The 14,326-nt window shown below is 39.0% G+C and overlaps 1 protein-coding gene across 1 annotated transcript in view; it reads left to right on the top strand.

Moving 5' to 3' along the window:
* Positions 1 to 14,326, top strand: part of EXOC4 (exocyst complex component 4) — a 675,757-nt gene that overhangs the window by 540,064 nt on the left and 121,367 nt on the right. The window contains exon 13 of the mRNA XM_081800909.1: positions 2,420 to 2,575. Within this exon, the coding sequence (XP_081657035.1) occupies positions 2,420 to 2,575 (156 nt within the window). The remainder of the gene's footprint in view (positions 1 to 2,419; positions 2,576 to 14,326) is intronic.

Here is a 14,326-nt window from a genome sequence, read left to right as displayed (position 1 = left end):
ATCCCACACAGGTGCAAGTAAGGACCTCCATTTGCACTTCCCCTGTTGGGAGAGAATGTTCTAAGCCAAAAAAAAGGAAAGGAAAAAAAAAAAAACTTAAAACCTACTTGGAACTAGTGAAACCTATAGGATCCAGACGAGGGGAATGCAAACCACCTAATAGTAACATCTCTAAAACTCAGGGCAAATGTGGGATTCCCATAGAGGACAAATCCCACTGAGGTGGAGCTTGCAGACCAATAGCACATCACATGAGAAAACTCATCATCATGAGAAAAGAAGGAAAATGCAACTAACAGGACATGTGACATCCAACGAACTAACAAAAAATGTAAAGCCACATGAGAGGAACTTTAAAATTGCTGCTTTTAAAATATTCAAAAAGGTAAAGAATAGAATCCATAATTCAAGAGCAGGTCATTTTGGAGGAGGCAAGCTAGTGGATTTCTAGAATTGCTGAAGAGAAAATCTAGAAAGGAAAAATACAATAATTGAAAACATTTCAAAAAAGCAATAGATGGGTTAAATCCTAGAGTAGATCCTGGAGAGAGAGAGTCATAAATTGATAAAATGAGTGAGAGGTGAGAAAGAGAAGTCATTGAAGGCCACTCACTGGGCGACAGGGTCTGTGAAGGGTAGGGAGGAGCTTCACTGGAGAGAAATGCTGGATCGAGGAAGAGATTGATTCATTCTTTAAAAAAAAAAAAAATGACGGGGTTGGGGGATACGTTGAGAGAGTTACGAGATATGGAAAAGGGGATTTTGGGGGCAGTAGGGAGGATCCCTAAGAGCCTAGGTAGAGAGATTAACTGGAAGTGAATGAAGATGAGACAGATTTGAAGATATTTCTGTGGGGAATAGAGGTGGAATGTTTGAAAGTATATAATTAAGAAGCCTCCTTTCTGTGTCAGATAGGAAGAATGTAGGGGGTAAGCAATGAGGAGATAAAAGGTGAAGGTTTAAAGAATGGCATTGAGGGAATGGGAGGGGAAGTTGAGCAGAAGCAGGTAAAAGGAAGGCCAAAGAACATTGACGGCCCACCTGGCATACGACATCATGAATGTGAGATGGTACCCAGCACCCCACATATGTATGGGTAAAAGTCAGATTGTGGGACTAATCCATAAATAGCGCAGAAAAGATGCAAGAAAATAACAAGAGAAAAAAAGAGAATAGAAGGTACCAGGGAGAGTAATTTGAGAGACCTGAAGAAAGGTTCTGAAGTCTAATTTCTGCATTGTTGACCATAGTTACCATTAGAAAACTTTTGCTTATCGTGAGTTAGAAGAATGCTAGAAATCAGCTATGGTTTTCTTAGTAATTTTAGCTTATTTTCAGAGAACCAGAGCGATACTGCTCCCTACAACCTGAAATCTTATTACCTCGAGTCAGGTTGTCATGAGTCAAAGTTTTTAGGCTTCAGCTTCTTTTGTTGACAGACATGAAATTGTCTGTTGGTTAAGGAGCTTTTATCATGAATACCCACCATACATATGTTGTATATTAAGATGTGCATAATGTCCCCTAGTTACGATTCTTACACCAACATAAATTCCTGCCTGTGACAGGGGGAAACCTCCTGGAGTCTGGGTCAACTTGAGAGGGGGTAGCCAGCTAAGTAGCACTCCCTTCATAAATAAATGTCATTCCTGTCACCTAGAGTTGCTGATGATTTTTAGACCATTGAAATTAGTTATAGTGACAGAAATGTTGAACAGAAGGAGAAGCTTTTTAATTAGGTTGAAATTGAACGTTTAAGATGAATTTACAGGTACTTTCTGGTAAGCGCAGTGTTGATAACTAACCCATGGGCCCTATTAAAGGACTTGAAGCCTGTCACTCTAGGTCACCAGTCAAAGCCCACTGGAGAGAGCAATAATCAAAGACTTTTTCTGCCTGACATCTGGGGCAGAAGGTTTCTCTATGATGGTAGATTTACTTTGAATAGAGGGGTGTCCGTAGTTCAAAAAGTACCTTCAAGTAGAACTAATTGGTATTTTTAAACCAAGAAGTCAGAGAACAACCTTTTGTAACACTTCGTCACCTTTCCAATACCATTTATGTTGTTATTTCATAACATTCTTATTTGTTCAACATCTTTCTTGAAAGGTCCACCCCAAAACCTACCATATGTTTTTATTTATCCTAAGGGATTAACTATGATAAGGGTGACAAATTAGTATTATTATGGACCTTGCACAATTACTCAGCAGTGAAGAGACTAAGAACAAAATCTAGAAATGGTTTCCCAGTAATGTGACCTGCTAATGGATGTCAGGACTCCAACTCAGATAATAGATTATGTTAATAAGAGAGATGGCTGTGGTATTTTTTTCTTCTTCAGCAAAGGTAGATGAAAAATGCTAACTGGATACCAGGCAATGTGCTGAAGTGTCTCTTTTCCACTGATTGTGTTCAGGGGCATTGTCCAGTCAGAAGAGAAACTTGTCATCAGTGCATCTTGGGCAAAAGATGATGATATCAGCAGACTCTTGAAATCTCTACCAAACTGGATTAACATGGCTCAACCCAAACAGCTGAGGCCAAAAAGAGAAGAGGAAGAAGATTTCATAAGGTAACAGATTTATTTTCTATGTTGTATTAAACAGTGGGAGTAAAAACATCTGTTTAGCTAACTCTTCCTTACATGGAATTTGGGGCAGTTCTAAATATCAAGCAGCAATGAACTGAACTTAGTAAAGTCTGTTTCTATCCTAACACACCTCATTTCCCATGTAAGTATGCTTTGTACTCAAAATTCTAGAAGGGAGGGGCGCCTGGGTGGCTCAGTCGTTAAGCGTCTGCCTTCGGCTCAGGTCATGATCCCAGGGTCCTGGGATCGAGCCCCGCATTGGGCTCCCTGCTCTGCGGGAAGCCTGCTTCTCCCTCTCCCACTCCCCCTGCTTGTGTTCCCTCTCTCGCTGTGTCTCTGTCTGTCAAATAAATAAACAAAATCTTTAAAAAAAAAAAAAATTCTAGAAGGGATTGATGTATATCAAATTTGGAGATTTGTTAAATCAAGTTAAAATATCTTTTAATTTGTAGGTCATTTTTCCCTCTAAGGGGAAGCATGCAATTTACTCATTAATGCATTTATTTATTCAGCAAAGCTGTATTGACCTTGTTATGTGCCATACCTTGGAAAGATGACAATTAATGACATAAGGTTCTTGCCCATACAGAGTCTTTCAAAATTGTTCTTAGCATGCTCTTCAGTTCCTAGAACTGTTAGTTGAACTTTCTGGAAATATAAATGAGCTTCTCATGTTTGTTCAAATACATTGTATTATCTCTGATTGTTTCCTACTTATTTTGAGAAAAGTAAGGTCTCAGATTTATCACTCGACATTTACCTTTGTACAATTTAAGTTTTTTATGTAGCCATGACACTGTGGCCTCATTCAGTGAAGGTACTCATTTTCACGTGGCATGCCACAGTGAAATATTTCCACCTCTGTCACTGTAGAGCTGTGTAAAGTAGGAAAAAATGAGGTAATACTTTGTCCCATTAAAATTAGGTTTATTCTTACTGTTTTTTGCTTATCCAGGTGAATGAATAAATAGTAAAAATAAAATCAAAGCACTTTAAAAAAGCAAAGACCAGAAAAGGAATAAAGGAAGTAATGGCCAATATTTTACTTTTAACTCATCATAGAACTGTGGGCTCATCTTTTTCTCAGAATGTGGGTTGCAACTGTAGATAAATAGGTTTTTACTGCTCACCAAGTTACCTGTATTCATACAGGAATGCTAGTGCCTCATTTTTACCAACCTTTTATTATGAAAATTTGTTAGAGTACCATTTAAAACCGTATCAAAATCGTGAGACTCAAAAATTCACCTGTAATTTAACTATATATATATATATAGTTTACTTTTTAGATTAATAGACTTTATTTTGGGGGGGAGCTGTTTTAGTTTACAGAAAGTATTGAGCAAAAAGTATAGTTCCCATTATATACCCTTACCTACCACCTTCAGTTTCCTCTGTTTTTAACATCTTGCATTAAGTGTGGTACATGTGTTATCCTCAATAAGCTAATATTGATACATTATTATCAACTGAAGTCTATAATATACATTAGGGTTTACTCTTCATATTGTAAATTCTTTGGGTCTTGACAAATATAAAATGGATGTATCATCTCAGTATCATTCAGAATTATAGTTGCACTGCCCTAAAACTCTTCTGTGTTCCCCATATTCATCCCTGCCTTCCTTTCCCCAAAGCCCTGCCAACTGCTGATTTTTTTTTTTACCATCTCCATAGTTTTGCCTTTTCCGGAATATAATAGAGTTGGAATCATGTGTAGCCTTTTCAGATTGGCTTCTTGTGCTTAAAAATATGCGCTTAAGATTCCTCCATGTCTTTTTGTGACCTGATAACTTTTGTTTTTTTAATCCCTGAGTAATATTCCATTGTATGGGTGTACTATAGTTTGTTTATCCATTCACCACTTGAAGGACATTTTGATTGCTTCCAGGTTCTGGCAATTATAAATAAAGGTGCTATAAACACTTATGTACAGGTTTATGTGTGGATGTAAGTTTTTCATTCATTTGGGTAAATACTACAGAATGCGATTGCTCGATCGTGTAGTAAGAGTATGTGTCATTTTGTAAGAAATTGTCACTGTTTTCCAAAGTGGTTCTATTTTGCATTCGTGCCAGCAATGAATGAGAGTTCCTTTTGCTCCACATCCTCTCTAGAGGTGCTAATGTTTGGTGCTAATGCTAATATTTGGTGCTAATGTTTTGGAGTTCGTACATTCTGACAGTTGTGTAGTGATATCTCATTGTTTTCATTTGTATTTCCCTAATGGCATATGATGTTGAACATCATCTTTTCATATGCTTATTTGATATTTGTATATATATTTTTGTTGAGATACTGCTTATTTTTTAATTGGATTGTGTTTTCTTATTGTTGAGTTTTAAGAGCTCTTTGTATGTTTTGGATACTGTCCTTTATCTGATATGTGTTTTGCAAAGATTTTCTCCCAGTCTGTGCCTTATGTTTTCATTCTTTTCACAGCTGCTTTTGTGGAATGGACGTTTTACATTTTTTTTTTTTTAAAGATTTTATTTATTTATTTGAGACAGAGAGCCTGAGAGGGAGGAGGGTCAGAGGGAGAAGCAGACTCCCCGCTGAGCAGGGAGCCCGATGCGGGACTCGATCCCGGGACTCCAGGATCATGACCTGAGCCAAAGGCAGTCGCTTAACCAACTGAGCCACCCAGGCGCCCCAGACGTTTTACATTTTAATGAAGTCCAGCTTACTGTATTTTTTCTTTTATGGGTCATGCTTTTCTGCTTTCTGATTTTAATTTTGAGTATTTTATATGATTCCATTTTCTCCTCTCTCTTAGCATATAAATTATACTTTTCTTTTACCTTTTTTAGTGGTTTCCCTAGAATTTTCAATATACATTTATAACTAATTCAAGTCTGCTTAACACCAGACCACTAAAACGGGTCATGCAAGTACCTTATAACAAAGTATTCCTAATTCCCCCCTTCCATCTCTTATAACATTGCTGTCATTCATGTATTTCATTTATCCATAAGCTATAATCACTGTGTATAATGTTGCCATTATTCTTTTGAACAAATTGTTATCTGATCAATTAGGAGTAAGAGAAATAAAAGATTTTATTATTCCTCCTCTAATGCTCTTCCTTACCTACCGTAGATCCAAATTTCTGAACTAAATAATTTTCCTTTGCCCTAAAGAACTTCTTTTAACATTTTCTGTAAGGCAGGTCCTCTAGGGACAAATTCCCTCCATTTTTTTATTTGGCTTTATTAAGTGATTCGTAATTGGGCAGCATCCCAGCTAGCAAGTAGTGGGGAGCTCCCAAATTCCCTCAATTTTTGTTTGCAAAAGAAGTCTTTATTTCTCCTTTTGAGAAATAATTTTTAGGGTACCAAATTCTAGGTTGTGGTTGTTTTCTTTCAACACTTTAAATATTTCACTCCATTATTCTTGCTTCCATGGTTTTTGAAGAGAAGTCTAATATAACTTTTATCTTTGTTCTTCAGTAGGTAAGGTAATTTTTTGCCTCGGACTTCTTTCAAGATTTTATTCTTTTTTATTTTGTGCCGTTTGAATATTATATGCCCAGGTGTAGGTGTGTGTGTATGTGCGCGCACACGCTTCATGTTTGGTATTCTCTGAGCTTCCTAGATCTGTGATTTGATGTCTGTCATTGGTTTTGGGAAATTCACAGTCATTATTTCTTCAAATATTTCTCCTGTTCCTTCTTCTCTTTCTTCTCCTTCTGGTATTCCCATTGTCCATATATTACACCTTTTTTTTTTTTTAAAGATTTTATTTATTTGAGAGAGAGAGAGTGAGAGAGCATGAGAGGGGAGAGGGTCAGAGGGAGAAGCAGACTCCCCACTGAGCGGGGAGCCCAATGTGGGACTCGATCCTGGGACTCCAGGATCACGACCTGAGCTGAAGGCAGTTGCTTAACCAACTGAGCCACCCAGGCGCCCATATTACACCTTTTTAAATTGTTCCTACACTTCTTGGATATTCTGTTCTGCTTTTCTCTTTAAGTGTATCCACTTAATCATATCTATAACCTGAATAGTTTTATTAGAAGCAATTTCTAGAGGATAAATTATTTTTTCCCAACTTTTCAGGTTACTTTAAATGAATGTAAATCTTCCTGTTTCCTCAGCTTATTATTATATAACTCCTTAGTTGTCTTCCATGATTGCAAAGAGATTTTCAGTTGGTTTTATTAGTATCTCCAGTAGCTTAAAGGGATGGGCTTCTAGCCCTCTCCCAGAAAAGAGAATGCAGGTCCAAAGAGCTGCATGTCTGTGTACCACCTCATGCTTCTGATACAGAAAAGCTAGATTAGGTCCCTAGCTTTCTTATTCTTGCTTTGCTCACTGAGTTGTATCACCTTCCACCTTAAATTTGAAGGGAAAACAACTTATACATACATTTTAAAAAATTTTTGGTGAATTACAACATACATGAAGTCAAGTGTAACCTTAGGTATATAACTCAGTGAAATGTTATATATGATTATACCCATGAAATCACCTCCCAGATCAAAATACAGAACTCTCCTAGCACCCGGACAGCCTACCCTCAAGGTAACCAGTATTCTGACTTTGATCACCAAGATCAGATTTGAATGTCCCCAAATTTTATATAAGTTTAATCATAGTATCGGGTTTATTTTGTTGAACATTATGGCCAAGAGATTCGTCCATGCTTCTGCATGTAGACATAGTTTGAAAACAAATTATATTTACTTTAACAATAGAAAAATAATTTTTTCAGTCTGTTTTGTTTTGTTTGTGATTCTTTGCTCTTAATCTTTCACATTCTCTATCCTGATTAGCTGTTGAAAGTGAAGATAAGTAGGAGCTTATCTTTATTTTTTTACTCTCTTACTTACTTTACTCTCTTACTTACTTTATTGATATTCCAATGTGGTATAGTTGACAGAGCCTTGATTTAGCACATTAGAGTACCATAGAGCATGGCAGGAGCCAAAAAGACTGAAAAGTCACACTTCCCTCCTATAATTAGTTTTTAAAGCGCAGAGGGCTGTTTGGCACACGGATGAATATAGAATCCAGTGCCCTTTGCATTGAATAAAGGTTATGTTCCCTTCATTACTAAATGAGGCCCTTTCCTATTCTTGTTTTTTAACTAAAAAATAAAGTATGTTATTTCCAGGCTTAACTTTGAATAGAGGGGGAAAAATAGGTCAAGCCAGGGCTTTAATAGAAAAAGGAAAAATAGCAAATATCCTTTTGTTTCCCAAGAAGCTGAAAGCAGGCTTTCTAGCCCATTGTCTCTGCACCTGTCATATATATGTATATATTTATCCTTTTGAGATCAATGAATGTCCACTGATAAAAGCAGTCCCGCTTTCTGGAGATGTAATTAACAGAAAAGGTAAGGTGTTAGGACAAATGACGGAGTGGGGAGGGATTGTCTAGGAGTTGGGGAGGCCATCTGTATTAGACTGCCCCCAAAAATCTGTAACCCCAATTCACTCAGTGACCTGGGATTTCAAAAATAAGAATTATTTCTCTAGAGCCAGGTTTGAAAAACCTTAAGTAGATAGATATGATTGGTGAGACCAGGACCAGAGTTTTCAGGTGATAGAAGTCAAGGAATATATAAAGCCTACAAATTAGTCTTGAAGTATAGCAGGCAGAAAGATGAATGATAAAAAATCGTACAATCTGTTTCAACGATTACGACAATCAAGAGTTGACAGTGCCTGGCACTGTATAGCAACATTACGAGTTTTCAGGTATGTTATTCTCATTCGGAAGAAGAGAAAACACAGGGGTAGAGAAATTAAGTAACTTCCTCAGATTCACAGAGCTACTAAGTGACAGAGCTAAAATTTGAGCCCAGATGGTCTAGCTCTAAGAACTACCCCACCATGATCCACCAGCCTAAAAATAGATCAGGAATTTATAGTTTGGGACTTTTGAGTTATTCCTTCATTTTCATCGATCATTATAATCTTGACTGGTTTTCTAATCATCTTACGCCAATGTCAGACATTTTTTACATAGGTGCTTTTATTCTAGATTTAGTTTGCAATTATTAGTATTCATTGTATTACATTGTTATGAATTCTCTTGAGTTTTATGTTTGCCTAAGCAAAGAAAAGAAAAAGAATCATTGTTGAAAAAAGAAAGATGACACAAAGGGGGTGAAAATATAAAGAGGATGTAAAAGAAATTATGTAGGTTTCAGAGAGAGTGTAATGCAGACCTGAATAGGGAAGAGAGAGTAAGGATATTTTAGCTATTTTTAGTTACTGAGTTTTTTAGAAGATAACTTTTCATTTTATCTGGAGAATCAAGTGAGTGCTGTGTTTATTAAGGCTGCTTTTTGTTGTCTTATGAAATTAGGAACTCAGTGTGATTAAAGAACAGCAAAATATTATTTCAAAGAGCAAGGCCATTCCTGAGATTTTATTTGGTATGAGTTCTGTATTAAATGGTTAATGAAAAAAAGGAGAATGAAAGCAGAAAAGTTTGCACATTCACCTTCCTTCTGTGAAACCCTAATAGTACATCATAGATCCTCAGTAAATGTTGGATGAATAAAACTGGATTTAAAAATAGGAAGAATCACCCACTCTTCATATGAAAAGAATAAAATGTAAAGAATGGTGAACCAGTGTCTTAATTGGAAGAAAATGCCTTCAGTGGCCTCTCTGAAAGTTGCACATGTAGGAACATGTTCCTTTTGGAAGCTCACAGGCCCAGGTTCTAGTCCTTGGCAAGGCCATTAATTAGTCTGTTTTATTTTGGTTTTGCCTTTGGTAGGTCTTTACACCTGTTTGGTTTCTTCAACCACCTCAGATTAGAGAGGCAGAAATCTAGTGGGCTTAGAAATATGTTTACATGAAACATGGTATGAATAAAGTAGAGCATAAATAATTTTCATAAAAATTCCATTTGGAAATTTAAAAAGTTCTCAAAACAATATGAAGAAAGTTGTTAAAAGGTTCCCAGTAACGGGGTGCCTGGGTGGCTCCGTCGGTTAAACGTCCAACTCTTGATCTCAGCTCAGGTCTTGATCTCAGGGTCGTGAGTTCAAGTCCCGCACTGGGATCCACACTGGGCATGGAGCCTACTTTAAAAAGGGGGGAGGGGGGCGCCTGGGTGGCTCAGTTGATTAAGTGTCTGCCTTTGGCTCCCTCTGCCTTTGGCTCCGTACCCACCTCCTTAGCAGGCTTCCTGCACAGCGGGGAGTCTGCTTCTCCCTCTGCCCCTCCCTCTGCTCTTGCTCTCACACGCTCTCTCAAATAAATAAAATCTTAAAAAAAAAAAAAGTTTCCCAATAACTATAGCTATTGAAGAATCTTTAGATGAATTTGAAGGAACAAGTAAAAGATCCAGTGCAGGAAAAAATAGGCTAGCTAACTTGAACAAAATGTTCATTAGAATGGAGACGTATATTCCACTATCTCTGCAGGCTTAATATGACCTTAAAAATATAATTATAAAAGGAAAGATGAATCAGAAAATATGAATATATTAAGTAAGTGCAAGGGTAGAAAATGCTTTGCTAAAATGTTGTTTTTTTTTCCCCTCGATTAAACAAGATGAAGCTCATAGATGGATGTAGGCACTGCCAAACAAGATTAGATAGAAGCAGACTTAAATCTCAAAATTAAACAAAAAAGACAGGTAATTAACTGGAGACTTAGCTACAAAACATATCAATTAATGTTCAAGACGATTGCATTAGGCACTTTGTTATTGTATTAAAATGATATCACTCTTGTTAGCATAAGATTGGCAGTAAATGAAAAAAAAACCTTAAAATCTCTCCTATATATTGCATAAATGCTAATCTATTTAGACAGTTATTTGAGGGTTATAATTATTCACTAATATTATTAAAAAGTCACTGATAGAGTATTTTCTACATTGTGTTGTTGTTTTTTTTTTTGAGATTTTATTTATTTATTTGACAGAGAGAGAGAGACAGCGAGAGAGGGAACACAAGCAGGGGGAGGGTCAGAGGGAGAAGCAGGCTTCCCGCCGAGCAGGGAGCCCAATGTGGGGCTTGATCCCAGGACCCTGAGATCATGACCTGAGCTAAAGGCAGTCGCTTAACCAACTGAGCCACCCAGGCGCCCCTATATTGTGTTTTTTGTGTAATTTCAGGACATGGAATTATTTAACTTTTTAAACTTAGATTTTACTTCATTTAACACCATTCCTCTCTCTCTCATTTGGAATCTTAATCAAAGAAAAGATCATGATCTGCCTAATTTAGTCCCACTCAGCCCTTCAGAAAGAGGCTGAGAATGATGTTCTCTGCCATTATGGTGGGAGGGATACCTGTTACCTAGCCTGGGTAGGAGCAAGAAGAGGTGTTCTTAAGACAATAGCCAGCAATGAGACAGGCCAAAGCACTGCCAAGAAGGCGTGTGCCTGTTGTTGTCTTTCCCCAGCTCTGTCTCTGCTGATGGCCTCTCTCTGCTACAGGCTGATGTCCTTCCAGATGATGAAGAACCACTCACCTTCTCACCCACGTCTTTTTTTCCCCATTGAACTTTTTCCACTTCCCCATCTGCCATGCTCTTTCCACCTCTATGTGTTTGCCACGCCTCTTCCTCTTCCTGGAATGCCCTCTGCTCATCCCACCCCTGCCTCCTGTCCCCCCATCGTGTTCTGCTTGCAAGGTAAAGCTCAGGTATCAGCTCCTTCGGCATTTCCTCCCCAAACTGTCTACCGGTCTGCACCCCTCCTTACTTCCCTCCTGCCTTAGGAGCTCAGAGTCCAGGAGGGTAGTTAAATAAGCAGTTTATAGTGTGGGGAGTCCTGCTAGAGGTAAGGACATGTATACAAATCTAAGAGACCAGTAGATAAACTAAAAATAATAATAAAACATTAGGAAGGGGAATTGGGTATAACTGGGGGGAGGGAAGAAGGGTGGTCAGAATCAAAATATCTAAAATTAATACATCAACAATGGATGTAACCACTGGAAGAATTAGGAACCAAAATAGTCTGTTTTTGGAAGCTGTAGGTGCTTTTTTCAGGGGCACAAGACTAAGGGTGGGTAGGGGTCGGACAGGGGATCACTGCTCAGCATTTTAAGTTATTTAACCATGAGTAATTATTACTTAGGTTTTAATTTTTTGTTCCCCCCCCCAAAAAAATTCCACATATCCTCAAACCCTGTTACTGTTCACTGCCAGTTCATTAATTCTCTATAAATACATCATCATTCTAACATTTTTTTATCCCTGCAAAAAAATCTTAATCTTAAGTCATCTTCACTTTTCTGCCAATTTTATGCAAAGCATTTACTCTTCTGTGTATTATCTCACTTAGTCCCAGAGGTTCCCATCTCTTTCTTTGTCTTCCTCCTATAACCTCTACACCCCACCCATTCCTCAGTTCCTTCCCCTTCTCTGTTCCAAGAAAGCTACTTGAAGACAGGCAACTTAATTGCTTACTTTGGGAATAATTCCATTGCCTTTGCTTGAGATCAGTTGTTTAGTGTCTCTGCTCTGAGTAGATTTAGATTATTCAAAAGGAAATTATATGATATTTTGAGAAATAACCACTGGAAAATTCACTGGAATTTTAAAAAAGATAATAGCAAGAGTTGGCAAGGATGTAGAGAAATTGGAATCCACATATGCTAGTGGAAAATGGAAAATGGTACAGCCATTTTGGAAAACAATATGGCATTTCCTTGAAAGGTTAAAGATAGTTATCCTTTGACCCACCAGTTGCACTCCTAGGTATATATACCCAGGAGAAATGAAAACACATACCCATGCAAAGATTTATACATAAAAGTTCATAGCAGCAAAATTCATAATATCCTAGGAATGGAAACCAACCCTAATGTCCCTCAGCTGATGAATGGGTAAACAAAATGTGGTATATCCATACAATGGAATATTATTTGGTAATAAAAGACACGAAGTACTACTATAGGCTTGAACATGGATGAACCTTGAAAGCATATTAAGTAAAAGAAACCAGTCACAAAAGATGATATATTGTGTGATTCCGTTTACAGGAGTATAAATCATAGATGAATGTCTGAAATAGGGAAACCTGTACAGGCTAAAGTAGATTAGCATTTACTTAGGGCTGGAGGGTAGGGGTCAGGAATGAGTATGAAGTCTAATGGGTACAGGGTTTTTTTTGAGGTAATGAAACTGTTCTAAATTGTGTGGTCACATAACTGTGATTATACTGAAAACTATTGAACTGCACATATTAAATGGGCAAATTTTATGACATAGGAAATATGTCTCAATAAAGCCATTATTTTTAAAAGTGCCCATGCCTAAGCCCCACCCATGACCAATTAAATCAATTTTTATAGATGGAGTTTGGCATGGAGAATTTTGTTTACACCTTCCTAGTTCAGCTTTTAATGTATAGCCAGAGTGAGAACCACTAGTTTAAACTAACTACCAAGATCCCTCTCAGGGCCAGAATATCATAAATCCATGAGTCCAGTGTTTTGTGCCTGTTGTGGTGAGCGAGCTGATTTAAAGAAACAAGAGATGGAAGGAAAGATGGCAGAGGAGTAGGGGACCCTATTTCAACGGGGACCCTATTTCAACTGGTGCCCAGGATTGAGCTGGATATCTACCAGACCACTCTGAGCACCCACGAAACCAGCCTGAGATGTAAGAAGATCTGGATTTCTACAAACAGAATATAACAGGCGGTTGGTTTTGAGGTACGAATCGGGGAGCCGTGATTCCACAGGCAGATATCGGAGGATAAACGGCAGCGGGAGGGTGCCTGGTCATGGGGATCCTACACCTCCGGTGAGCGACAGCCTCACGCACTGCGGACGGGGCACAGACTCGCAGACCAGTAGCAGCGGGGAAAGGACTTTAGGGCAGCCCCTGGGGCGGAAACCCAGAGCGGCAGGGTTGCGCAGGCGAACTGCAGCCCCCGGGGTGGAAACCCGGATCGGCGGGGTTGCGCCGGTGAACTGCAGCCCCCAGGACAGAAACCCAGAGTGGCAGGGTCGCGCCTGCGAACTATAGCCCCCGGGACGGAAACCCGGAGCAGCAGGGTCGCGAGTGCGAACTGGGAGGAGCTGGTGGTTTTAGAAGCACAAAGGGCAGAGACGTGCCTGGACCCGGAGGCAGGACTGGGGGCACTGCAGAGGGGCATACAACCCAGGACGCTGCAGTTTATAGCAGCATGGACAGAAGCAGAGATGGTGTGGCCTGGAGAGCTCACTGAAGAACAGACTGCAGTCTCTCTGGCAGAGGGTTGGAAACGATTTCTTCTGCTCTGACTCGCGGAAGAGACGCGGAAAGCCACCAGGGAAAGCCGCCAGAGAACAAAAGCCTCAAAGACTGATTCCCGCTGAGCCCATCCCCCACCACAGGGGCACAGAGCAATTCCGCCCAAACAGGGTTGCCTGAGTAAGAGCGTGGCAGGCCCCTCCCCCAGAAGACAGGCTGGGAAGACAAGAGGCCAGCAACCCTAAGGTCCCAAGAAAACAGGTGCATCTTGCTTGGGTTCTGGTCAATAATTTGGACTCTATACATTCCCTCAAACACCCATCAACAGAATGGCTAGGCGGAGGAGCCCCCAAAATAGAAAAGACTCAGAGACTATGACTTATGCTGCAGATTTACAAATGGATGCAGATATAACCAAGATGTCGGAGATGGAATTCAGGCTAGCAATTGTGAAGACAATGGCTAGAATGGAGAAATCAATTAATGGCAACATAGAGTCTCTAAGGACAGAAATGAAAGGTGAATTGGCAGAACTTAAAAATGCTATCAATGAGATCCAATCCAATCTCGATAAT

This window comes from Leptonychotes weddellii, chromosome 12 (genome assembly GCF_054177405.1).
Source record: "Leptonychotes weddellii isolate Sample4059 chromosome 12, ASM5417740v2, whole genome shotgun sequence".
Taxonomy (NCBI): Eukaryota; Metazoa; Chordata; class Mammalia; order Carnivora; family Phocidae; genus Leptonychotes; species Leptonychotes weddellii.
This window is presented reverse-complemented; position numbering and strand designations above follow the sequence as displayed.